Consider the following 24,200-nt stretch of genomic DNA (forward strand, 5'->3'; position numbering starts at 1 on the left):
TGGGTGAGAGCAATGAGGCCCAGTGCTGGCCTGTCTGCAGCTAGAAGCTGTGGCAGCATCTTTGAAGTCTGACAGATAATTCATTCTCTGGAAGAGAGAGAAGTAACACTGTCATAACTTGGAACAACTGCATGAAGTTGGCTTTGCCAAAGATCACCCCTTGAGCTCTTAGGCATGAGTTGAGCAGGAAGCAGTTCAACTTTTGCCTTTCTAAATGGTGTTAGTGCTTTCTGGGCATGATGTGTTGAGGCGATGCAGAAAACCTTCTGTAACTTGCTGCTTACTAGGAGCTGTCTCAGCCCATCTTTCCCTTGTTGTTGTCGGGACTCAGAAACAGCCTTCTCAGGAGCGTTTTTGAGGTGGCTCTGGCTGCTCAGTAGCATGTCACCTCTTTACCTGTTTCTGCACTCACTACTCACATATGTTGCTTGAAGCAGCCATGTCTCAGAGCTATGTTCATGTTTAGGAAGTTTAGAACGAGTCAGCTGCCTTTGCAATAGCTCATTTTCAGTCGAGGAGTTAATAGAATGTTTGTTTCTCTTGGAAGAGTTTTTTCCAGTGATGGAGAAGCGCGGTTTTAACCGTCTAGAATTTCTGTTTTCTGTTGGACTCGAGTGTATACTGCGCTGGTTTCCTCCATTTCTCCTCCAAATCAGAGGGCTGCTCCAGTTTTCTGCAGCGCAATGTCTGTCACCGGCCTTCTCGTGGCGCTGTTGCAGTGGTTTTAAAAATAAGGAGAGGGAATTGCCGGCTCCACTGAAATTATGTCTTTGTCTCTGCCAGGCCAGCAGTCCTCCTCGAGAGCCCTTAAGCGCCATCAAAGCCATCACCCTGTCTATTCAGACCGGATATGTCACACATTGTTTTGAGACAATGGAGTCATTGGGCTCTCACACTGAGTCAGCAGATAACTGTCATGGGTTCAGCTGTTAAATGACAATGACAAATACAGTCTCCATGGCCAGCCTGTTTACAGATTTTTCACAGAATTCACTAATTTTAGATCACCCTTGATCTGTTTTGCTGTCTACAGGTTGGTGAACTTACCCAGCAGCTGGAGATAAAATCTAAGAAATGCATGCAATTAGTAGTGCAAAATCAGGACTTAGCAGAAGAGTTGTCCACCATGCGTGGGAACCAAGAAAAACTGGAGAAGAGCCAATGCCAGCTGAAAGAAGAGGTGGCTGACCTTAAATATCGGTTGGAGATCAACGTGGGCCAAGTAGAGCAATACAAGAGAGCGGTGGACGAACAAGCTGACCAAGAAATAAGGAAAAAACTACAAGAAGTCAATGTGTTTTTGCAGGTAAGTGGAATTCTCACTCGTGTCTGCAGTCATTTGTGGTGGTGGTGATCATTTTTTAGGGTTTGGTGGTTTTTTGGTGCCTGATTCTGCATGTTAGGGTTGTACTTCTATCTTTTCTGAAGGGTGGAGGGAGAAGGGGGAGTGTAGCTGGCCAAGAGGGCCTGCAGATCCCTGAATCAAAAGCTTGCCCAAGGTAGATTTCAATTTTGCAGTTTGTGGGGGAATATTGCTGTCTCCTGGTCTTGTACTCACTCTTCACCCTTGAATGGGTATTACAACTTAGGGTTGTCATGGCCAGACATACAGATCCTGCTTTATCACTGGACAGGGGAAAGTGCTCAGAAAATAAGTCACCGAAGTTGCAGGGGTTCAAGGAGGAGGGAGGGGTGAGAAATAGTATCATAGTATCAGTCAGGGTTGGAAGGGACCACAAGGATCATCTAGTTCCAACCCCCCTGCCATGGGCAGGGACACCTCACACTAGATCAGGCTGGCCAGAGCCTCGTCCAGCCTGGTCTTAAAGACCTCCAGGGATGGGGCCTCAACCACCTCCCTGGACAACCCATTCCAGGGCTTCACCACTCTCATGGGGAAGAACCTCCTCCTCATCTCCAGCCTGAATCTCCCCACCTCCAGCTTCATTCCATTCCCCCTAGTCCTATCACTACCTGATATCCTGAGAAATCCTTCCCCAGCCTTCCTGTAGCCCCCTTCAGATACTGGAAGGCCACAATGAGGTCACCTCGGAGCCTTCTCTTCTCCAGACTGAACAGCCCCAACTCCTCATAATTTCTTTGAGGAATCCTTTTCTGTAAGCCCTGTCTCATATAGTGTGCCTTCATGAGTAGCTTTGCTGAATGACAGTGCTAAGAGGGGGAATTCTTTCTGAATGAAAACAGTTACTTAATGTACCAGGGTTTAATTCTAGGGTTTGGCCTTGATTGCTGATGGTAGTGAGGAGGCACAGTTGCTTCACTGAATAAAGCTGGGCTCTTGAAACTGGGTACATGCAATTGACTGGTGGGGAGAGTTCTCTTTATCTTTGCTACTGTTGAAAGTGCATTATCTGCTTCAGACACAGGCAGCCTCTCAGGAGCAAATGGAACAAATCAGAGCCAGTCAGCATGCTTCAGTGAAAAGCAAGCTAAAACAGACAATTAAAGATTTGGAACGTGAATTGGACAAGATAAAAAGTACCCAACAAGACAGTGTTTTTCAAAAAGAATCCACGCAGGCAGAAGTGGAGAAGTACAAAGAGCTGTATCTGGGGGAAGTGAAAATTAGAGGACGCCTAGCAAATAAACTAGAAAGGTAAGTCCATGGGGTTTTTGGAGTGATAAGGTGATGCTCCTTTTCCCTCACGCGTCTTCCTACTTAAAATCCCTCTTCTACATCTGGTCAGCATTATCAGTAAGTTATCATATTTGTGATGGAAGAACCGTAAGACTCTTTCCCTTCATTCAAACTGTCATCCAGGGGACGTTCAGGTTGGATGTTAGGAAGAAGTTCTATACAGAGAGAGTGATTGCCCATTGGAATGGGCTGCCTGGGAAGATGGTGGAGTCACCGTCATTGGAGGTGTTCAGGAGGAGACTTGATGGGGTGCTTGGTGCCATGGGTTAGCTGTTTGAGTGGGTTGGATTGGTTGATGTGTTGGACACGATGATCTTGAAGGTCTCTTCCAACCTGGTTTGGTTTATTCTATTCCAAATAAAGGTTTATCATTTCTCTTTAGCATTCCAGCAGTAACGCCACTAAATCGCGGCATTAATATGAACAAGTTATGTTCTTGTTTTGGATGCTCTTAATCCCTTCCACTTGCAGAAGGTGAATAACAGCCAAAGACCTGGAGAATAACTTCGTGAAACTGTTAGTACAAAGGATAATTCTTACTGTGCTTCCAAATATTTCAGAGCTAATGAGAAACTAGTAGAAGCCAATGCCAAACTCCTCCAGGAGCGCCACAGAAGGAAGTCTTTAATCGCAAACAGCTTTAGTGGTGGAGATCTGGCTGGAGGTCCAGTTCTGTATTCAACTGAACTGGGACATTTCAGCAACAATTTGGCACTGAACAGAAGTCTGAGCCTAGGAGGAAGCTTCCTAAATCCAGCCAGGATTGCATTTTCATCAAGAAAGAGTGTTGAAGCTTTCATGACTAAGGTAAGCACCTTGGAATACTGTTCTCAAGTACTACCAAAGAGTATCTGTAGGCAAGGTTGTGATATTTGGCCTAAAGTTAGAATCTCTTTACAGTCCCAAGCCATGTGGTCTGATGTGCCAGAACAATTGCTACATGTGGTACAGGTGAAGACTTTCGGTCATCAGGGCTGTACAAATGTTCAGGAGTGCTCAAAGACGGAAAGTAATGAAATGTAAATCAGTAACTGTGTGACTACACTGTTTTACAAGATAAACTGTGGTTAAAAGAATACAGTAGTATGGAAAGCTCACAGCTAACCTCTTAATTACATTTGAATGTGTACTATGTGTGACCTAATTAAGCCAGCTGACTTTAGATGAGTGCAAAATCTCATCAGACATCTTTGTTTGAGATACCTTTTCCTTTGTATCTTTATCTTAGCAGTTTCTTCACTGGATATTGTCTTAGTACCTAAATATCAACAAAGGGATACTTCAAAAATGGGATGATATGAAGAGAGTGGTGTAACTTCTCTCTTTATGCTTCAATACAGGATGTATACTATGCCTAGGAGGCATTTGTTTTGTAGTTATTGCTAAATGTTGTTACATGAGAAGGTAACACGAACTTGTCCTCAGGAAGTCTTCATAGCTTTCTAATTGTGCAGCAATGCTGCAGCCTCTGCCATGCCTCTGGTCAAAGCCTGCCCTGTAATTAGCAGTCAGTGTGACAGCACATACCTCACAGAATGGTGAACAAGGAGCAAGTGAAGAAAAGACAGAGAAATGGAAGCAAGAAGAAAAAGGCAAAGGAGGAAAACTATCCCACTTGCAGGGGAAAAAAAAAGCTATCCTAGTTTCAAAGAAAAAGGCTAACAGTTGTGCCTTGTTTGAGGAGGAAGAAGTGAGAAAAAAAAGGCAGAGAAGGGAAGAAAAGTGTGGAGTGCTCAGTACTACTGAACTGAGTAACAGCAACATTTTTCAAGTAGCCATTTCCCATTTAATTTTTTTTTAGAAGAAATTGGAACTCTCTGGGCATCTGTAGTGGTTTGAGCCTTAACTGAGAGTGAAAAGCTCAAATGGGGAAAAGGCTGAGAATCTCTTCCCCATTCCACCCCCCCCCCCCAAACAGGGAGAGGGAAAAAAAAGGGGTAAGGAGCAAATCCACTAAACAACAATCTGGAGTCAGCTTGGAAGTAGAGAGGTGAATAATTTTTCTTATAAATTATATATGTGACAATAACAGGGGAAAAAAAAAGGGTTCACAAGGGCAAGGAACAAGAATGGATGGGAGGGGAACAGAAAAGAATAATACAAAACCAGTCTTTCTCCGAGGAGGTGCAGAGGCAGCAGGGAAAAGGATCAGGTCCGGCCACGTGGCTGAGGAGCAGGAGGGCAGCTGCAGTAGCTCTCATCCAGCAGAGGCAGGAGCCAAAAAGGAGATCCAACAGCTATGATGTCCTGCTTTTTCTACCCTAGCTGGGCAGGGAGGGGGGAGTGGAACAGACTCAGCTTTCCCAGGGGAAACGCCGGGCAGGGAGGGTAAAGTACCTGTAAGCCCTCCACCCTGCTTTGTTCTTTTGTTTTCAGAAAAAGGCCTTAACCCACCACAGCATCTCCAAGTCCTGTCAATATTGGGATAGATACCTTCTTCCCTTGTATGCTTCCCTTAAATTTATTACAGAAATGAAGTGTGTTAAAAGGCTCATTGATTTTATCTGGTGGTTGTTACATGCAGGTACATATTTCAAAACACAGTGTAGGCTGCATCAATGTCTTGTGAAGAAGGATGCACAAAATGTGCTTGTGGAGAACATTGGAGCTGATTCCAAGCGCTCATTAGAGCCAAGAATGGCAACACTCTAATCCTTCAGTGTCTTGACTTCCATAGCATCCCTACAATTCTTTTTCAGAGCATATGCCTGCCATCTAGCAATGGGTTTCTGTGCTGGGGAATGCTTCTAGATTCTGGTTCTGATTCTTGAGGCCTCACTTGGGAAGTATAGAAAGAGTCACAAAATAACCAGTCAGCCTTGAGCACACTCAAGGGGGCTGAAGAACAATTCCATATGATGTTTCCCCAGTCTCCAGTTACCTAAGTCAGGAGGGGTTTTGTTTGTTACTTTGGGGGCTTTCTTATGCACCTAAATTTCTCCTTCCTGGTGCAGTTTTGTTCGTAGAACTTAGTCCCCCATAGTTCTCTCTGATCTTGTTTACAACCTGTGGAGACTTTTAGTTTGTCAAAAGAGGAGTTGAGGAGAGCTTGCTCTTAGTACACACAGTTTGTCTTCTCAGTGTTAGCTTCTAATTCTCAAATACTGTAGTAAGTTTTAAAGTTTTCCTCCTTGAATGAAGGTGAGTGAAAACTATTGCTAAATCTTCAGGGAACTTACCCAGGTTTTAACATTTCTACTGCATTCTATCAAAAAACAAGAAAAGGGAAATCTCAGCATGCATGCCTGCTTCCCCTCAGTTGAAACAGAAGGCTGGTCTCTGGGACCCAAAATTGCCTGTGTGAATTTATCCTTCCTCTTAGTAAATGCAGTTGCACACAGGGAACAACGGAGACTAATTGTAATGGCACTGTCTGTAGCCTCAAGTCACTTAATGTTCAGTGGATTCAGGGAAGTCTTAAAACTTGATCTTCTGTTAAAGGAGCCCTTGAGAAAAAATAAATGGGGATGTCATATCATAGTATCATAGTATCTGTCAGGGTTGGAAGGGACCACAAGGATCATCTAGTTCCAACCCCCCTGCCATGGGCAGGGACACCCCACACTATGCTAGAGGGCATGCATCTAAGTGGCTATTTCACTTAGAACTGCTGTTTTAAGCTTCCTCAGCTGGATGTAGTATGTCATTAATAGTGTTTGAAGCCATACTGTATCTCTGAGGAGCTACAAATACAAGATTCCTGACATGTGCCCCTAAAAGAAGAGGAATTAATTGGGAAATAAGGCTTTAAGTTGGGAAGTAACAAAGGAGAAAAATTGCATCTGTCCCTCTGAATACAATAATGGGTTTACAGTAATTTGGGGCAGTTTCCAGTGTGCTGGCTTAGGAACTGGCTTGAGGGCCGAGCCCAGAGAGTGGTGGTAAATGGTGCCAGTAAATGATGCCACATCCAGCTGGCAGCCAGTCACTGGTGGTGTCCCCCAGGGATCAGTGCTGGGCCCCATCCTGTTCAATATCTTTATTGATGATCTGGACAAGGGCATTGAGTCCATTATCAGTAAATTTGCAGATGACATCAAGCTGGGGGCAGGAGTTGATCTGTTAGAGGGTAGAGAGGCTCTGCAGAGGGCCCTGGACAGATGGACAGAGTACGACGGCATGAGATTGAACACATCCAAGTGCCGGGTTCTGCACATTGGCCACAACAACCCCATGCAGAGCTACAGGCTGGGGTCAGAGTGGCTGGAGAGCAGCCAGGCAGAGAGGGACCTGGGGGTACTGGTCGATGGTAGGCTGAACATGAGCCTGCAGTGTGCCCAGGCGGCCAGGAGGGCCAATGGCATCCTGGCCTGCATCAGGAACAGTGTGGCCAGCAGGAGCAGGGAGGTCATTCTGCCCCTGTACACTGCACTGGTTAGGCCACACCTCGAGTCCTGTGTCCAGTTCTGGGCCCCTCAGTTTAGGAAGGAGGTTGACTTGCTGGAACGAGTCCAGAGAAGGGCAACAAAGTTGGTGAGGGGTTTGGAACACAAGCCCTATGAGGAGAGGGTGAGGGAGCTGGGGCTGCTTAGCCTGGAGGAGAGGAGACTCAGGGGTGACCTTATTGCTGTCTACAGCTACCTGAAGGGAGGTTGTAGACAGGAAGAGGTTGGTCTCTTCTCCCAGGCAGCCAGCACCAGAACAAGAGGACACAGTCTCAGGCTGCGCCAGGGGAGGTTCAGGCTGGAGGTCAGGAGGAAGTTCTACACAGAGAGAGTGATTGCCCATTGGAATGGGCTGCCCAGGGAGGTGTTGGAGTCACCATCACTTGAGGTGTTCAGGAGGAGACTTGCTGGGGTGCTTGGTGCCATGGGTTAGTTGGTTGGGTGGTGTTGGATGATGGGTTGGACACGATGATCTTGAAGGTCTCTTCTGGTCTGGTCTGGTCTGGTCTATTCTATTCTATTCTACAGTTCATGTTGCTCAGCAGTGAGAATGCTACAGCCTGGCTGACCGAGTTTCTCTATGTTAAAAATTATACCCCAAACCAAGATTTCTCTCTTTGGGGTAATAGTTTTTGTCATGTTGTGTGTGTGTTGTGGTTTTAAGAATGCTTCATAGGTTTGACTATCCCCATAATGAAGCTGTTAAAATATTAACTGCATGTGTTCTATATAATCCTAGGTACGACAGGAAATGGATGAAAAAATCACTAAAGAACTTGAACAGGGTAAGGTATCATTATGTTGGCAGTGCCTTTGAGGAAAAAGGTGACTCTTCCCAACTCTTGGAATGGCTTGAAAGCTATCACATTCATGTGCTAAGCACAGGGTGGTTGTTTTTTTCTGTTAGCTTTCCAGTTTAAAATTGTATGTGAAGATTTCCTGCTTACTAAAATACTGTGTAGAATGTTATGGAGTTGCCTGAAAAAGACTAAGTGCAAAGGACATTAACCCATTGCACCCACACAGATGCACTTGGCTTAAGCTGAAGTCACCTTTCAGTGAAGTTAATCCTCAAGCACAAACACCAAACATAGAAGCCCTGAGATAAGATTTTTATAGGCTTCAGCTACCCCTTCTATGTACAGCAATTGCATTCACCTGTAAGCCATACCACACACAGTCTCTGCTGTTAGATCTTGACTTTTTGCCATCTTTTTTTCCATTGGATATATTTGTAGCTTAGGTGTTACAGCCTTTTTTGCACAAGCAAGAAGGCTATAACCAGTGACAAAAGATTGGTTACTGAGTGATCTTTTCCTAAAGAAAAGTGTTAAGGCAAACATAAGATGAGTTGAATGCTTGCAAAACCTTGTATACAACGTGTGCAGTTGTTCCTCCAGAGTTACTAATTTGCAGTGACTGGTGCTAGCTACTTCAGAGCAGCCCCTGAGAGAATTTCCTTCTGTTCCTCATGTGCTTTTAATCATATAAAGAGTATTCAGCTGTAGCTTCATAGCTGTTTGCATGTGTCTGAATGGACACAAAGCCGTTGCATTGCATCTACCTGCAATTTGACCATAACTGCACATCTGCTAGGAATCAGAGAGTCTGTTTGATTTGGGGACTTTGTCTGTCAAAGGTGGCTGGAGAAAGATGGTGAAAGTGGATTTCTTTCACTGAATGCATGCTTTTGTGGAAGAAAGAGAGGGGTTTGCCAGGGCAAGTTACAAAGGTGCCCCTCAGATAAGGTGCCAGGCTGGCAGACTTGTCCTGGCCTGATCAGCTGCACTGCAAAGGTGTTTGCATTTTGACAGCAGCTTGTCACAACAAATGCAGAAGCTGGTTTTTAGAAGCAGTGTTCCAAAACAGTGTTTAAGAAAAATGGACACTTGAGGTTGAAAAGATCTGCAGGGGGCTAAATTTAGCACTGGTGTACGCAGGAATCATTTGTGGATTACCTGAAGATGTTCAGTGTGTAGCCTCTGGAATGAAAGGATTGAAGTAGCTTTAGAAACACGTTGACAGGTAAGCAAGTGTGGGAAAAAATGTTTCTTCCTTTTGTTCCAAGCCCTTTCACTGTTATATGGGAAGGTTTTAAGCTTTGTAGATGGTAGCCTCTCTACTTACCTGTACTGGTTTTACAGTGACTTATTTGGCCCTATGTAATGGGTTGGGGCAGACCCCCCCTCCCCACTACACACAGAAATGACGACTCAGACAAACGGATTGCAAAAGTGAGGGAAAGTTTAAATAGAACAGTGAGTGCGTGCAGAGAACTAGAAACACAGTGACAAGAGAGACCCCAAAACAGACCCAGAGAGATCCCATCCCCACCTGAGGGTGCACCCAAAACCCCCAGGGCTCCTCCTTTCCCCTCCCCCACTGCTAGGCTAGTCTCAGCTGGCCAGATCTGACACTGCCCATCCCCCTGTGGCCTTGGGCCTAACCAGGCCCATGGCCGGGAGATCTCTCCCCCAGTTACCAGGTGGCGGAGAGGAAGGAAAGAGTAAGTGCCAGACCCTGCCGTGAAACTTATAGTGGTGCAAGGGATCATGGTAGGAAATAACCTAACTTCCTGTGTCCACCCACTGGGCTGGACTTCTGGACACAGGAAACACCCCTGTAGCAGAGGGCACCCAGCCCAAACGACGACACCCTATCTGCTGTAAATGCAATACCAGAAGTCTTCTCGTTTCTCCCTAGCCACTGCTGAACTTGAAACTGGATCTGCTGGAGCTTCTCCCATGCTATGTGCTGATGGATCTTCCCAGAATTTCCCTGTTGACCAGGATCCTCTCAGCAAGGCACTGCAGGAGTACCGTGATGTTTTAACCAAAAATTACATGATGGGATGAAGTTCTAGGAAAGGACCCTGGAAATCATTTCGTTTACGTGGTGCATCTGTGGTTTCCCTTCCCACGGGTCAGATGTGAAAATGTGTTTGTTGCAGTCTGCACATAAATGCTAAGCCTTTAAAATGGACCTCAGGGACGTTGCACTTACCTGTTGGTTTATTGACACACAGTTGTTCTGGTTTGCACTCACAGTACAGTCCCTAGCTGTGTTTTCTGACGAGCAGATGGATCAGTCTTGATTCTGGAGGTTGACAGACCTGTCAGAATGTCCTGTGAAGGTAGATGTTCCATACATGGTCTGTGTTTTAGCAAAAGCATTCCCTTTCTGATTATTCTTTTCACTGTTTTGTTCTGGGGTTTAATGTTTCCAGTGTTATTTTTGAGCCTGCTGCTTCAGTCCTGACGCAGTGAACCTTTCTGCTGATAAAGTGGCAGTTTTGCCAGGGTTCAAACTGGAGAATAGGGCACTTTACATTGCTGTCACTTCATGCATTTTAGGTTTAAATTTGCTGTGAGTGTCTAGTAGTGCCAAGAAAGTTGTGCTCTATTTGGTATGTTTGTCTTGTGTCACAAAACCACAGAACAGGTGAGGCTGGACGTGGTCTCTGCAGGTCATCTGCTGTAGCCCCCTTGCCTCAAGGAAGACCACTACAGCCAGTTGCCCAGGCCATGGTTGCCTTTTAATATCTCCAAGATGGAGACTTCACAAACTCTGTGGACAAACTGTGCCAGTGCTCATTCACCTTCACAGTAAAAATGGATTTCCTGATGTTCAGATGGAACCTGCTGTCTTTCAGTTTGTTCCCACTGCTTCTTCTGGTATTCATGTTGATTTTTTGTACTAAAAATTGGTGCAGCTTTAGATGTTTCCAGTTCCTACATCCACACCTGTGGTACACCTGAGCACTTCATATGGCAGGGGGGGAAAAGGAATGTTAACATATCAACTTCCAGTCTTCTCAGTACTTTCTGAAACTTGTGATACAGCCTTTTGCTGCTAGCAGTTGATGATATGGTGGCAGTAGCCCAGATGTTAGCCAGCGTTGTGGGGCATTTGTGTCAATAAAACAGACAGTGTTACTTACTTCAGGGAGCCAGCTGTTGTTACTGAAGATCTGTAGATGTCATTTCCTGCCTGCAAAAGGCACTAGTGATCTAAGAAGATTATAGAAGAGAGTCCCAGTTCTGGAAGAGTAAGAATGGTTGTACTGAAATGAATTAAGACTGGATAGATGTGGGGGGTTTCCCACTAATTCAACGGCTTGACTTAACAGAGTGAGGAAAGCTGCTGTGGCACTGTTCCTTTTTACAGGAATACATTTTTGTGAAGCTAATACACTATTTAATTCCAGATACTGTTTCCACTTTGTGTTGAATAAACATTGTTATCTAGTACACATATTTGTTTGATTGTTTTCCTTCTTGATTCTGCTTTTCACTGGTTTCCCTGCCCATAGAGCGAAGGAGGGTCCCTCGCTGAAAGCCCTAGGAAATACCTCCTTTTGTATTGCCAGCCCCACCGGTCGGAAGAAGAGCTCCCCTTGTTTTCGAGAGGACTGGACCCCCGAGGCTAAGACTGCCCAATCGACGGGGAAGGGACTAGCCGAGTTTCAGCAGTCTGAAAGTGCTTATAGCCACGAGCAACAGGCAGCGAGCTACAGAGCCCTGTGTATCAATCAGCTCGGAAAGCAGGACCAGTGCCTAGCCGCACGCCTGCCTGACGCCGCTCTTGCGGGAGGGAAGAGGAGCGGGGCGCTTCCGCCGCTCCGTGCCCTGTACACCCCAGGGTAAACTCAACTTCCCCGGCGCCATGCTCGCCGGTCCCGAAGCCTATTGCCGCCAGGGCCGACCCCACCGGGTCCAGCCCTGCCTGCCACGGCACGGGATCGGAAACATCTGAGCCCGCCCACCGGGAGCCGTCGGGACCGCTTCCCGCCTGAGCCCTGCTAAGGGAACCTGGCCACCGAGAGGAAGTCTTGTGCTCTTCACCGTGAGAGTGGTGAAGCCCTAGAATGGGTTGAGGCCGCATCCCTGGAGGTGTTTAAGACCTGGCTGGATGAGGCTCTGGCCAGCCTGATCTAGTGTGAGGTGTCCCTGCCCATAACAGGGGGGTTTGAACTAGATGATCCTTGTGGTCCCTTTCAACCCTCCCTGATTCTGTGATTCTACGATTCATCCCTTCCCGGCCGCCGCAGGAGGGAGAAGGTTGCCCCCGCCGCCACCATCCGCAGGGAAGCCCCCTCTGCGGGCCCGCTAGCAGCTCTGCCACAGCGTCAGCCCCGGGACGCATAGTTCTCAAGCCGCCAGCGTATTGTCGAGTCGCCGCCTGGTGGACAAGCGGCGGAATTGCACGCCTCGTTCCTTTAATTGAAATTCCGTAAATATTCTAATTGGGTTCAAATTGTACATACTAAACTAATTATGGGATATATTTCACACTCGTGCACTGGAATCTGTAGATAAAATAGTGACTAATCGGTTATTATTATTATCGGGGTTGGATGTGGCACTTGGAGCCTTGGTTTAGTTGTCAGGAGGTGTTAGGTATTAGGTAGTAGGTTGGACTTGATGATCTCTGAGGTCTTTTCCTACCTGGTTGATTGATTCTATGATTCTAATATTTTTAATAATATTTTTTAGAATTCATACTTCATATAGAACCATAGAATCAATAAGGTTGGAAAAGAAGACCTCAAAGATCATCAAGTCCAACCTGTCATGCAAGACCTCATGTCTACTAGACCCTGGCACATTAATAAATTAATAACTTCTTCATCACAATCTCTTAGTGTGGCACCTCTTAGTAGGGGTGCCAGTTAGGATGAGTTGCTATATGGTTTCACACCAGGCCAGCTAACAGCCCAGGTTTGCTGTAGGTCCAGCAGTCGGATGCACAGGTAACATGGTGAGCTGACAACTCTTCAGGGAAGTGGTCTTTGAAAACTAGAAGTGCAGTTTCAGAGGGCAACCCTACCCCATTATGGTTACACAAAAGAATCTTCATCCAGCATTTTCAAAGACCTCCAGCACTTGTACTTCCTAGATTTAAGCTGCACTTACACCTGACTCCAGTACCGAGGATGAAATCGGACGAGCAGCAGCAGAAGCCCAGCAAGAAGGCTGTTGCCAGCCAGCCCTGCTGAGCACGCGCTGCCACGGGTTTTGCATTCGCAGCTTAATCCTGGAAACCACTGCACGCTCCTGCTGCTAATGAGCTGATTGTTAGGAGGAAGGCTGGCCCTGCTCCTATTGACTGTTTACATCTCAATGTGCCCTGCTTTTGAAATCTAGTTCCAAACAAACTGAGGTTCTATTGTGTGATACTTCCTCCCCAGCATCACACATTTTCAATCAGCATCAGCTCCTTAGCCATAATCACTTCCCGCCTTGGCTTCTGTTCAGCACTGCAACTCCCAGCAAAACAGAACTCTCCATGGATCCAGTCCATATACATGAAACGGTATGGATGAAGTGGTATTTCGGTAGCAGGTAGCAAGAATTGTTTTTATCCATTGGATATGGCATAAACTGAGTTTTAAATGATAAATAGGCAGGGAGTTTTTTGGTGTGTGTTGTTTTGAATACAATGTTGACATTTCTGTCTCCTGTATCTGAGGACACTAGGTCATCTGCATGTTGCATCAGTGCAAATACTGCAGATCCTTGATGTACACCACCAGCAGCTCTGGCCAGATTGAACAAACATCAGGGTGTTCATCTGCACACAGGTGTCCATCTGCATCATAAGCAGAGTTGAAGTCTGAAGTTATACAAGTGAGAATCCCCAAAGATTTAAGCACAAAAATCCAAAGGAAGAATTACAGTAGCTTTAGAAACACGTTGACAGGTAAGCAAGTGCAGAAAAAGATGTTTCTTCCTTTTGTGCCAAGCCCTTTCATTGTTATGTTGGAAGTTTTTTAAGCTTTGTAGATGGTAGTCTCTCTACTTACCTGCACTGGTTTTACAGTGACTTATTTGGCCCTATCTGCTGTAAATGCAATACCAAAAGTCTCCTGTTTTCTCCCTAGCCACTGCCAGCACAAGAGAACACAATGGCATCCTGGCCTGTATCAGGAATAGTGTGGCTGGCAGGAGCAGGGAAGTCATTGTGCCCCTATACTCAGCATGGGTTAGGCCACACCATGAGTACTGTGGCCAGTTCTGGGCCCCTCAGTTTAAGAAGGATATTGAGACTCTTGAACGTGTCCAGAGAAGGGCAATGAGGCTGGTGAGGGGTTTGGAGCACAAGCCCTGTGAGGAGAGGCTGAGGGAGCTGGGGTTGCTTAGCCTGGAGGAGGCTCAGGGGAGACCTTATTGCTGTCTACAACTACCTGAAGGGAGGTTGTAGCCAGGTGGGGGCTGGTCTCTTCTCCCAGGCCACCAGCACCAGAACAAGAGGACACAGTCTCAAGCTGCACCAGGGGAGGTTTAGGCTGGAGGTTACGAAGAAGTTCTTCATAGAAAGAGTGATTGCCCATTGGAATGGGCTGCCTGGGGAGGTGGTGGAGTCACCATCACTGGAGGTGTTTAGGAAGAGAGTGGATGGGGTGCTTGGTGCCATGGTTTAGTTGATTAGATGGTGTTGGGTGATAGGTTGGACTCGATCTTGAGGGTCTTTTCCAAACTGGTTAATTCTATTCTAAGTACTTCTCAGTCAAGAAGGTTTTCTCACAAGTTCTCAGAATTTCTCATGTGAATGATGTGCACAGGAATTGAATCTGTGTTAAAGAGAACTATTCTATAGCAAACCTACCTTTAGCCACAATCAACAGGTTTCTATCCTGCTTGCTGCTTGGTTTTTTTGGATAGATTTCTCTACCTGTAGAATGTCCACTCCAGTTTGTATGCAGAGCACTGTAAGCTGGAAAAAAATCAACACTAAATGAAAGATAAGCTCAATCTGAAGTGTCAAACAAAAAGCTGGCAGGCCAGCCATTAAAGATGTTTCAGTGTGCAAAGCCAGCAGATGCACACGCCTGTGTGCTCCCCTGAGTAACAGACACCTTCTGTCTAAAAGTGCCAAGTACCAGAGGCAGGAAGTTCAGCACTGAGTGAAATTTCTTGGCGTTCTGTGGCACTGCCAGTGATGAACAGCAGCAGCACGTTGTTCAGCACAAGTTCCAGAGTTCCTGGAACCTGTTGCAAGACTTCAGGAAGGAAGATATTACCGCTTAGATAAGGTCAGGCTTTCAGCGCTAGCAAGCAGCTCTTGGCAGATGTCTGAATGCTATTGTGTTTGCAGCTTCTCATCAGTGCAGCTTTTGATTTTGATGTTTTTATTTTCAGGGAAAATGCTGCTGGTGGAAGAAATGTCAGCATTTCTGCCATCATTGCCAGAAAAAGGTCCCCAAAAGGACCCAAGACAGAACATCCAGAAGGGCAACAAGGCTGGTGAGAGGCCTCGAGCATAAGCCCTACGAGGAGAACGTGAGGGAGCTGGGGTTGCTTAGCATGGAGAATAGGAGGCTCAGGGGAGATCTTATTGCTGTCTACAACTACCTGAAGGGGGTTTGTAGCCAGGAGGGGATTGGTCCCTTCTCCCAGGCAATCAGCACCAGAACAAGAAGACAGTGTCTCAAGCTGCACCAGGGGAAGTTCAGGCTCGAGGTGAGGAGAGAGTCATTAGCCATTGGAATGTGCTGCCCAGTGAGGTGGTGGAGTCACTGTCCCTGGAGGTGTTCAAGAGGAGATTGGACGTGGCACTTGGTGCCATGGTTTAGTAGTCATGAGGTCTTGGGTGACAGGCTGGACTTGATGATCTTCTTGATGATCTCTTCCAACCTTATTGATTCTATGATAGTACCTTGGAAGGGGCTATGAGGAGAAAGATTTACAGGATAAATGTCTTGCTCTTTACTATCTGCTGTTCTATGTCTTTAACCTAAGCCTGGTACAAGTTTTCCCTCCTTCACCTCAAGGCTAGGTGTGCACAGATACTACATCTGGCACATCTGGATTTCATGGACTTTTTGACTGTGAATACCTGGTCCATTAAGTATGCCTTTATCAAAAGGGAAGCTAAAACTGACTGATGACCCAACTCTTCTGCAACTTGACTGTGACCAAGGAACTTCCTCTTAAAAAAATGAAAAATCCACACTTTATTTTCATGACTCTAACCAATAAAGTGCAGTTTCCCTCACTAGAAAGCAGAAATAAGAACACAGATTGTAAAAATTAGTAGAGCTGCATACACAGGTGCCAAAATGTACCATAGGTCAAATGTAACCAGGAAGCACAAACCATCGTGAGGTTCCACTGGCATGACTCAATATATCCATAGTTTCCAAGCCTCTTCAACTTGAGACTTCTGCTGTCTTGAGACATGCCTTTGTGGTTTTTTTGTCACTTAATTCCTAAGGGAGCAACAGCTCATGGCTTAGTATTTGTCACAGTGACTGTGGAACAAATTAAATGCTGTTTCACCAGCACATGCAGAACACAAGCTGGCATTCACGATCACTTCTGTATTCACGTGCAGAATCAATTCTTAGCAGATTGGGGCTTCATGCAGTAGAGACTAAGAGGAGGTACCACAGATACAAAGCACCTACACAAGCATACAAACCTGGCATGGTGATGGCCATGAGATAGATCTACCACATAAACCTCCCATGCTTTTATTTTCAGCTGTAACACAGTTTCATAGTTTCAGTCTCATTCAGGGTTGGAAGGGACCACAAGGATCATCTAGTTCCAACCCCCCTGCCATGGGCAGGGACACCCCACACTAGATCAGGCTGGACAGAGCCTCATCCAGCCTGCTCTTAAACACCCCCAGGTGTTTAATACATCATTTTCAGGTGTTTCATACATCATTTTAGGCTAGATGTTAGGAAGAAGTTCTTCATAGAAAAGAGTGATTGGCCATTGGATTGGGCTGCCCAGGGAGGTGGTGGAGTCACCATCACTGGAGGTGTTTAGGAAGAGGCTTGATGGGGTGCTTGGTGCCATGGTTTAGTTGATTAGATAGTGTTGGATGATAAGTTGGACTTGATGATCTCAAAGGTTTCTTCCAACCTGGTTAATTCTATTCTATCTCTCAGCCACTTATAAAATGAGGAACACTAACCCCAGGGACTACAGATAACAGGCTAGGTAGATGATAACAAGGACTGAATTGTACAGAAATTACTGCCAGAATAGGTACTCAAAATGTTTTTTCAAGTCTAGTAACCTGCCTGTAAGCTATGTAATCATTGAACAACTTTGACTGCAAGTACATGAAGTAGACATGGAAGCACTTCACATGGATTGCAGTTAGTGAAGTTGCCCCTGAACCACGGAAGATGGCTTCTGCATTGCTTCATGCAGATCAAATGAATTTAATTAACCTCTTTCTAAGCCAGTTCAGTCATTTCACTGGAGGCATCCTTTTCCAATACTTGTCCTTTCACTCCAGGATCTTTATTAAAGAAACAAAAGGAGGAAGTGACCAACCTAGGGCAATGCAGGAAACCTAATGGAATATGACGATTACCTCCCATTCAGCGTTACTTCCTTTTGTCCTTAGCATCACCTCTTTCTGCCCTGTTCTTTTCTGTACAATTGGTTTGTTGCCCTGCAAGGACTCATGGGATTTTACTGAACATCATCTATTATTTATTAGATCTTTAATCTAGGCTCCTTGCAGGAAAAGAGAGTTTCCAACAATACTGTGGCCTAAACCCCCTTTTTCCTGTCTCAGTGGAGTTCTTGTCCTACCTTGAGGAACCAGCCACAATGGTCAGAACTCATCAGGAACACCTTCAAGTCTGAAAAGGGCATCACCCTTTTTTTACTTTCTCCTTCTCCCCTCTTACTGAGAGTACTTTTCCCTTCAGCAAAGACAAAGCAGGAGTTTTTTCCAGACAATACTCCTCCTCATCTCCTAGGAGATGTTTGCTTTTCTACATCTCTATAGTCAGTGGGAAATGGCAGCCAACTGTCACACACCAACTGGCACATCCCTGCTTAGCACACAAGGATGTGCACTGCTCTTTCATACCTCATTGATCTGAGATGGTTAAGTTTTCCTCTCAAAAATTCAGCTCTACTTATTTTTGTTCACTAGGTCACAAGATGGACAATGGCAAAAAAAGGCTTGCTGGGCCTCCCATGCTTCACCAAGAACTGTCTGAGAAAACAGGCTGGAAACTACAGGAATTGAATCACAGAATCACAGTATCACCAAGGTTGGAAGAGACCTCGAGGATCATCGAGTCCAACCTGTCAACACAGACCTCAGGACTAACCACGGCACCAAGTGCCACATCCAATCTCCTCTTGAACGCCTCCAGGGATGGTGACTCCACCACCGCCCTGGGCAGCACATTCCAATGATGAACAATGAATTGAGAGTAAGATGTCACAGAGGAAAAATATCTTTAGAATAAAGCAGGTTCGAAAAGACCTTTGAGATCGAGTCCAACCTATCACCCAACACCATCTTATCAACTAACCCATGGCACCAAGCACCCCATCCAGTCTCTTCTTAAACACCTCCAGTGATGGTGACTCCACCACCTCCCCGGGCAGCCCATTCCAATGGCCAATCTCTCTCTCTGTGAAGAACTTCTTCTTAACCTCCAGCCTAAACCTCCCCTGGTGCAGCTTGAGACTGTGTCCTCTTGTTCTGGTGCTGGTAGCCTAGGAGAAGAGACCAACCCCCACCTGTCTACAACCTCTCTTCAGGGAGTTGCAGACAGCAATAAGGTCACCCCTGAGTCTCCTCTTCTCCAGGCTAAGCAACCCCAGCTCCCTCAGCCTCTCCTCACAGGGCTTGTGCTCCAATCAGATCTTATTTCAAAAGCACATTGTATACACACACAGAGAGTATCAGGACCATTGCTGACCCTGCCCTTCCCAGTGTGTATTCTACAGTGGAATTACGCAGCATGAAACCCCAGAGGAAATTCAAGGGGAGCATCTTTAGTAAAACGTAGAAACTTTAATTTACATGCAAAGCTACAACAGAGTCAGAATAAAAAACTGGTGACCAACCAAAGGAAAGACAGTTTGTAAAAATCCTCCACGTTGTTAAATAGGGCTGTACAACCAAAGATTTACAAAGTCCCTGTGCATTGCCACCTCTTCAGTGCACAACTGAGTTCAAAGGCTCTGCTCGAATATTCCCCAGATCAAGAGCTGAATCCGTCTCCTCGTCAATCTCGCCGATGACGGCACTGCAACAGAAAACACCTCATCATTTGTTGGAAGGTCCTGATGCAAAGCTGGAAAGCCACAAAATTTAGTGTGCTAGTGAACACAGACTCCCTCTCTTTCTTTAAACTGTAGAGCTCTAGCCTTTGAACATCCAATTTTGATAGCTCTAAGTAGAGTCTAAAGGAAGTTCCATGGCTTTGCTTGCCTTTTGTTTTGAACTGTAGCTACATCAGTTGTTACACTGTCAAGCCAGAACCTTTGTGCATTTCACACCTTACAAAATTTCCCCTGTGAACACTTTACTTAAATCCTGTTAAAAGCCAACCTTGTATAGCTGACTGCTGAATTTCTGCATACAAGTTCTGCCCCACCGTTTGTTCATTCTTCTATGTTTTAATCCATTGACAGACCCTGCCTTTCACAGACTGGAATAAAGATTATCTACAGAATGCCTAAGATCAAGAAAAGAAAATGATGAACTTTATGCTGATCTGTCCTAGATTTCTATCAGAACATGAGCTGGTCAATTTACACCTCAGTAAATTCACACTAACTCTCTTAACAAGAGAGCACAATCATCTCTGCAAGAGAAAGATAATTCCTACTTAAAATGCCTCAACTTTGACAGTAGCATCAGTGCTACCCCCACAAAGATACAAGATGGCTGGAGCTATCAAGATGCATTATAGATATATACATAGTATCATAGTATCATTCAGAGCTGGAAGGGACCACAAGGATCATCTAGTTCCAACCCCCCTGCCATGGGCAGGGACACCCCACACTAGATCAGGCTGGCCACAGCCTCATCCAGCCTGGGCTTAAACACCTCCAGGGACGGGGCCTCGACCACCTCCCTGGACAACCCATTCCAGGGCTTCACCACTCTCATGGGGAAGAACCTCCTCCTCACATCCAGCCTGAATCTCCCCACCTCCAGCTTCATTCCATTCCCCCTAGTCCTATCACTACCTGAGATCCTGAGAAGTCCTTCCCCAGCCTTCCTGTAGGCCCCCTTCAGATACTGGAAGGCCACAATTAGGTCACCTGGGAGCCTTCTCTTCTGCAGACTGAACAGCCCCAACTCCTTCAGTCTGTCCTCATAGGAGAGGAGCTCCAGCCCTCTGATCATCCTTGTGGCCCTTCTCTGGACACCTTCCAGCACCTCCACATCCCTCTTGTAATAGGGGCTCCAGAACTGGACACAGTACTCCAGGTGGGGTCTCACCAGGGTTGAGTAGAGGGGGAGGATCACCTCCCTTGACCTGCTGGCCACACTTCTCCTGATGCAGCCCAGGATCTGATTGGCTTTGCGGGCTGCAAGAGCACATTGAGAGCTCATGTTGAGCTTCTTGTCCACCAGCACCCCCAAGTCTCTCTCCTTAGGGCTGCTTTCCAGTCAGTCACTGCCCAGCCTGGATTTGTGCCTGGGATTGCCTCGACCCAGCTGCAGGACCCTGCACTTGGTCTTGTTGAACCTCATGAGGTTGGCTTGTGCCCACCTCTCCAGCCTGTCAAGGTCCCTCTGGATGGCCTCCCTTCCCTCCAGCGTGTCTGCTGCACCACACAGCTTGGTGTCATCAGCAAACTTGCTGAGGGTGCACTCAATGCCACTGTCCATGTCACCCACAAAGATGTTGAACAAGACAGGTCCCAGGACTGATCTCTGAGGGACTCCGCTTGTCACTGGCCTCCACTGGGACATGGAGCCATTGACAGCCACATACATACACACACACTGAATTGTTAGACAGAAATATGCTATACTTACACATTATCACCTCTTACAATGTATAATCCCAGCACTACTTGTTCAACTCCTTGTGAAGAACTGAACACTCGTTCGTGGCTTTCATCCAGAATCAAGTTGATGGTCTGATCAAAACCTTTGAGTGTTCCCTGAAAAAATACACAAAAATGAAGCTCTCCAATTACTTTAAACATTTATCATCTTTGCTCTCACAGGTATCTTAAACACAGCAGCAAACCTGAGGTACTAGAAATAGATGTTCCATTTTGGTCTCCACTTAAAAAAGTGGAGAATTAAACTCTAAAAACAACAGTCAATTTAAGAACAGTATCTGCTTACTACTGGGCATTCATACCAAGTATTAATCTTCAGCATTTAAAGAAGTGTAAAGTCTCTTTTTAAGTCAGTGATGGCTCTCTAGACAACTAATTTTACTATTTCTGCACTATTTTAGTCTCCCTTGTATGGAAGTTTCCAGAAGGCTAATGGCGTCCTGGCCTGTATCAGGAACAGTGTGGCCAGCAGGAGCAGGGAGGTCATTCTGCCCCTGTACACTGCACTGGTTAGGCCACACCTCGAGTCCTGTGTCCAGTTCTGGGCTCCTCAGTTTAAGAGGAACATTGAGACACCTGAACATGTCCAGAGAAGGGCAACAAAGCTGGGGAGGGGTTTGGAGCACAAGCCCTCCGAGGAGAGGCTGAGGGAGCTGGGGTTGCTTAGCCTGGAGAAGAGGAGGCTCAGGGGAGACCTTATTGCTGCCTACAACTACCTGAAGGGAGGCTGTAGCCAGGTGGGGGCTGGTCTCTTCTCCCAGGCAACCAGCACCAGAACAAGAGGACATCCATGAGTCTATGTATACCAAAGTTCCAGTCAAATATTCTTGGCAGGGAATATCTTGTACCACAACATAAAGTTTGTCAGACTGACTGCAAGATCTGGGGCAACTAATATTTTCCCACTAAAAGTACTGTTTTGTCTTTTCAGAGGAGGCACAAAGCTAAGTAAGTACATGCAGGAAGAAAAAAAATCCTCATGCATGAATTTTACTATTAAGTTAAACTCAAAGCAGAAAAGACTGGAGGATAAAACAAGAAAAAAAAAACCCACAGAAGAACTACATTATACAGTCTAACATGGAATAGTTTACCAATTAGTTTGTCAAGCTTAAACTGAATCACACAATAGTTCTTCAGCAATTCCCACATAATGTTTTTCTACAGCCATATCAAACTCCCTCTTCATATTCTCCCCCTCTACTCAGCTCTGGTGAGACCCCACCTGGAGTACTGTGTCCAGTTCTGGAGCCCCTATTACAAGAGGGATGTGGAGGTGCTGGAAGGTGTCCAGAGAAGGGCCACAAGGATGATCAGAGGGCTGGAGCTCCTCTCCTATGAGGACAGACTGAAGGAGTTGGGGCTGTTCAGTCTGCAGAAGAGAAGGCTCCCAGGTGACCTAATTGTGGCCTTCCAGTATCTGAAGGGGGCCTACAGGAAGGCTGGGGAAGGACTTCTCAGGATCTCAGGTAGTGATAGAACTAGGGGGAATGGAATGAAGCTGGAGGTGGGGAGATTCAGGCTGGATGTGAGGAGGAGGTTCTTCCCCATGAGAGTGGTGAAGCCCTGGAATGGGTTGTCCAGGGAGGTGGTTGAGGCCCAATCCCTGGAGGTGTTTAAGCCCAGGTTGGATGAGGCTCTGGCCAGGCTGATCTAGTGTGGGGTGTCCCTGCCCATGGCAGGGGGGTTGGAACTAGATGATCCTTGTGGTCCCTTCCAACCCTGACTGATACTATGATACTATGAAATGGTTTTAGCATGAAAGTTGAAGAGATTACTCAACAAAGAGCACATAGAAACCAAATTACTCAACAGTGCTTCTACAGAGGAGTTTGACAGAAAGTCAGAGGGTTGTTATGCACAGGTCTATCAAAGGGTGAAGCTGACAGGCAAGAACCAGGAAGTGGTTTGAATCTTTCACTACAACATAGTGTTGGCAAAGTTTAAAAGAAAGCTGGTAAAGTTGTGAACATGTAACTGGCAGTATCCTCCCATGGCATCACTTATTGCTCTGATGGAAAGTCTATGTGAAGGAATAATCTGAAAAAGCACAAGTCTCACCACAATCATCCTTCCATCAGAAGTAATGACTGCAACAGTACCTGACGGGTCATTAAGGAAACGTTTGAAGAGATCCCAAATACAATCATTAACAGTTTCTGAAGTTGTAAGAGCCATGAAGAGCCAGAAAAGTCTATTAGTATCCCTTGTTTTGGTTTTGGTGTTTTTTTTAAAGCTGCACAGTTGACAGTAACATTTGACAACATCTTTTATGACAATCTGTTTTACAGTTTCACTTTACCCAACCACGGAGAGTGATGCACAAACACAAACACCATTAAAAGCAGACTCAAGACCTGGAGACACTTCTTTTCCCTGCTCTACCTCAAAACTGAAATAACATAACATGTCTATAAACACTTCAGGCCAAGTCCTTTAAAACAGCTTAGCAGCAGGGATCCCGAGTCTGGCATACTACATCCTCTCATTCTTAAAGCCTGACTATCCCAATTCGATCACACATCCACCATCCCCAATGATTTTCAATTAGTACCTTGCTGCTGTTTGTGAATTGAAAATGCCCTTAAGCTATTAGGAATAATAATGCTTTTTTAAATGCAAGAAAAGGGTTCCAGGAACACTCTCAGTATTTGAGCAAACAACATAAAGCTGGTATTTAAACACATCAAGAGTCCTTTAGGGGGCCATCAAGCACGCTGTGGATCTCGTTCCTCATCACAGCTCAAGGAAGGATCAAGTCAGCGGCACTGGAAGCCACAGAGGACCCTATTCGCACCCGCACCCGGCCTGCCCTCATGCCCGCGGGCGCGAAGGAGAGCGAAGGCCCGTTCCCGCCGCCCATTCCCGCTGCCCCAGCACATTCCCGCCTGCCGGAAGGATACGGTTGATGTAATTCTCCAAAGCGGAGGTCATGGCGACGGCCCCTACACTTCGCCTCCCACCAGCGCCGGTATCTACTCCCAGGAGACAGGGAAAGGGACAGGGACAGGGAAAGCAATGACCGCGGCGGCAAGACTGGCGGCGCCAATCCCGGCGCAGGCCAATGACGTAAGCCGGACGCACAGCGCCGCCGCGGGACCGCGCCCCACGGACCTGCGCGGCTGCGCACGCGCAGAGGGGACAGGAGGCGGCCGGGAGAAGTGAGCGGGCTGTACCAAGTAGCCATCGCCCAGCGCGGGGGGAGTCACAGTGCCCCCCGCGCGGCACATGGCGCCGTCCGCAGGAGCCCATGGGGCTGGGGCTGCAGCTGAAGGCGCGCTCTCATCAGTCTGCTCTCCAACGACCCTGTGGGCCCCTGTGGGGTCGTTCGGCTGGGGTGGGAGCGTTTGGCGG

The 24,200-nt window shown here is 46.4% G+C and overlaps 2 protein-coding genes across 8 annotated transcripts in view; one reads left to right on the forward strand and one right to left on the reverse strand.

The window, feature by feature from the left end:
* Positions 1–11,290, forward strand: part of ANKRD26 (ankyrin repeat domain containing 26) — a 57,660-nt gene extending 46,370 nt beyond the window's left edge. For 6 of the 7 annotated variants that reach the window (XM_068169762.1, XM_068169746.1, XM_068169770.1 and 3 more), the window contains 5 exons: positions 1,034–1,306; positions 2,382–2,617; positions 3,220–3,466; positions 7,784–7,829; positions 9,748–11,290. In XM_068169762.1, the coding sequence (XP_068025863.1) occupies positions 1,034–1,306; positions 2,382–2,617; positions 3,220–3,466; positions 7,784–7,829; positions 9,748–9,899 (954 nt within the window). In that variant the 3' untranslated portion in view covers positions 9,900–11,290. Of the gene's footprint in view, positions 1–1,033; positions 1,307–2,381; positions 2,618–3,219; positions 3,467–7,783; positions 7,830–8,984; positions 9,070–9,747 lie in introns of all 7 variants that reach the window. The other variant, XM_068169776.1, reaches the window with a different exon arrangement.
* A 7,518-nt stretch (positions 11,291–18,808) lies between these two features.
* On the reverse strand, positions 18,809–23,911 carry LSM8 (LSM8 homolog, U6 small nuclear RNA associated). The gene is made up of 4 exons (XM_068169802.1): positions 23,750–23,911; positions 22,908–22,948; positions 20,815–20,942; positions 18,809–19,063 (listed from the first exon to the last, which is right to left on the reverse strand). Exons 1-4 carry the CDS (start codon positions 23,778–23,780, stop codon positions 18,973–18,975), a joined length of 291 nt encoding a protein of 96 aa, XP_068025903.1. The 5' UTR covers positions 23,781–23,911; the 3' UTR covers positions 18,809–18,972.
* Between the last annotated feature and the right edge of the window lie 289 nt (positions 23,912–24,200).

The sequence above is a fragment of the Melanerpes formicivorus genome, unplaced genomic scaffold (assembly GCF_026170545.1).
Source record: "Melanerpes formicivorus ecotype bairdi unplaced genomic scaffold, bMelFor1.0.p_v2 SCAF_3, whole genome shotgun sequence".
NCBI classification, from domain to species: Eukaryota; Metazoa; Chordata; class Aves; order Piciformes; family Picidae; genus Melanerpes; species Melanerpes formicivorus.

Excerpts from the sequence above, each read along its gene's own strand:
- LSM8 (XM_068169802.1), bottom strand. The coding sequence starts at position 23,780 with ATGACCTCCGCTTTGGAGAATTACATCAACC. Across the intron at positions 22,949-23,749 it reads TTTGGAGAATTACATCAACC|GTACTGTTGCAGTCATTACT; the intron begins GTATCCTTCCGG and ends ATGACCCGTCAG. Across the intron at positions 19,064-20,814 it reads ATTGTAAGAGGTGATAATGT|TGCCGTCATCGGCGAGATTG; the intron begins GTAAGTATAGCA and ends TTTCTGTTGCAG.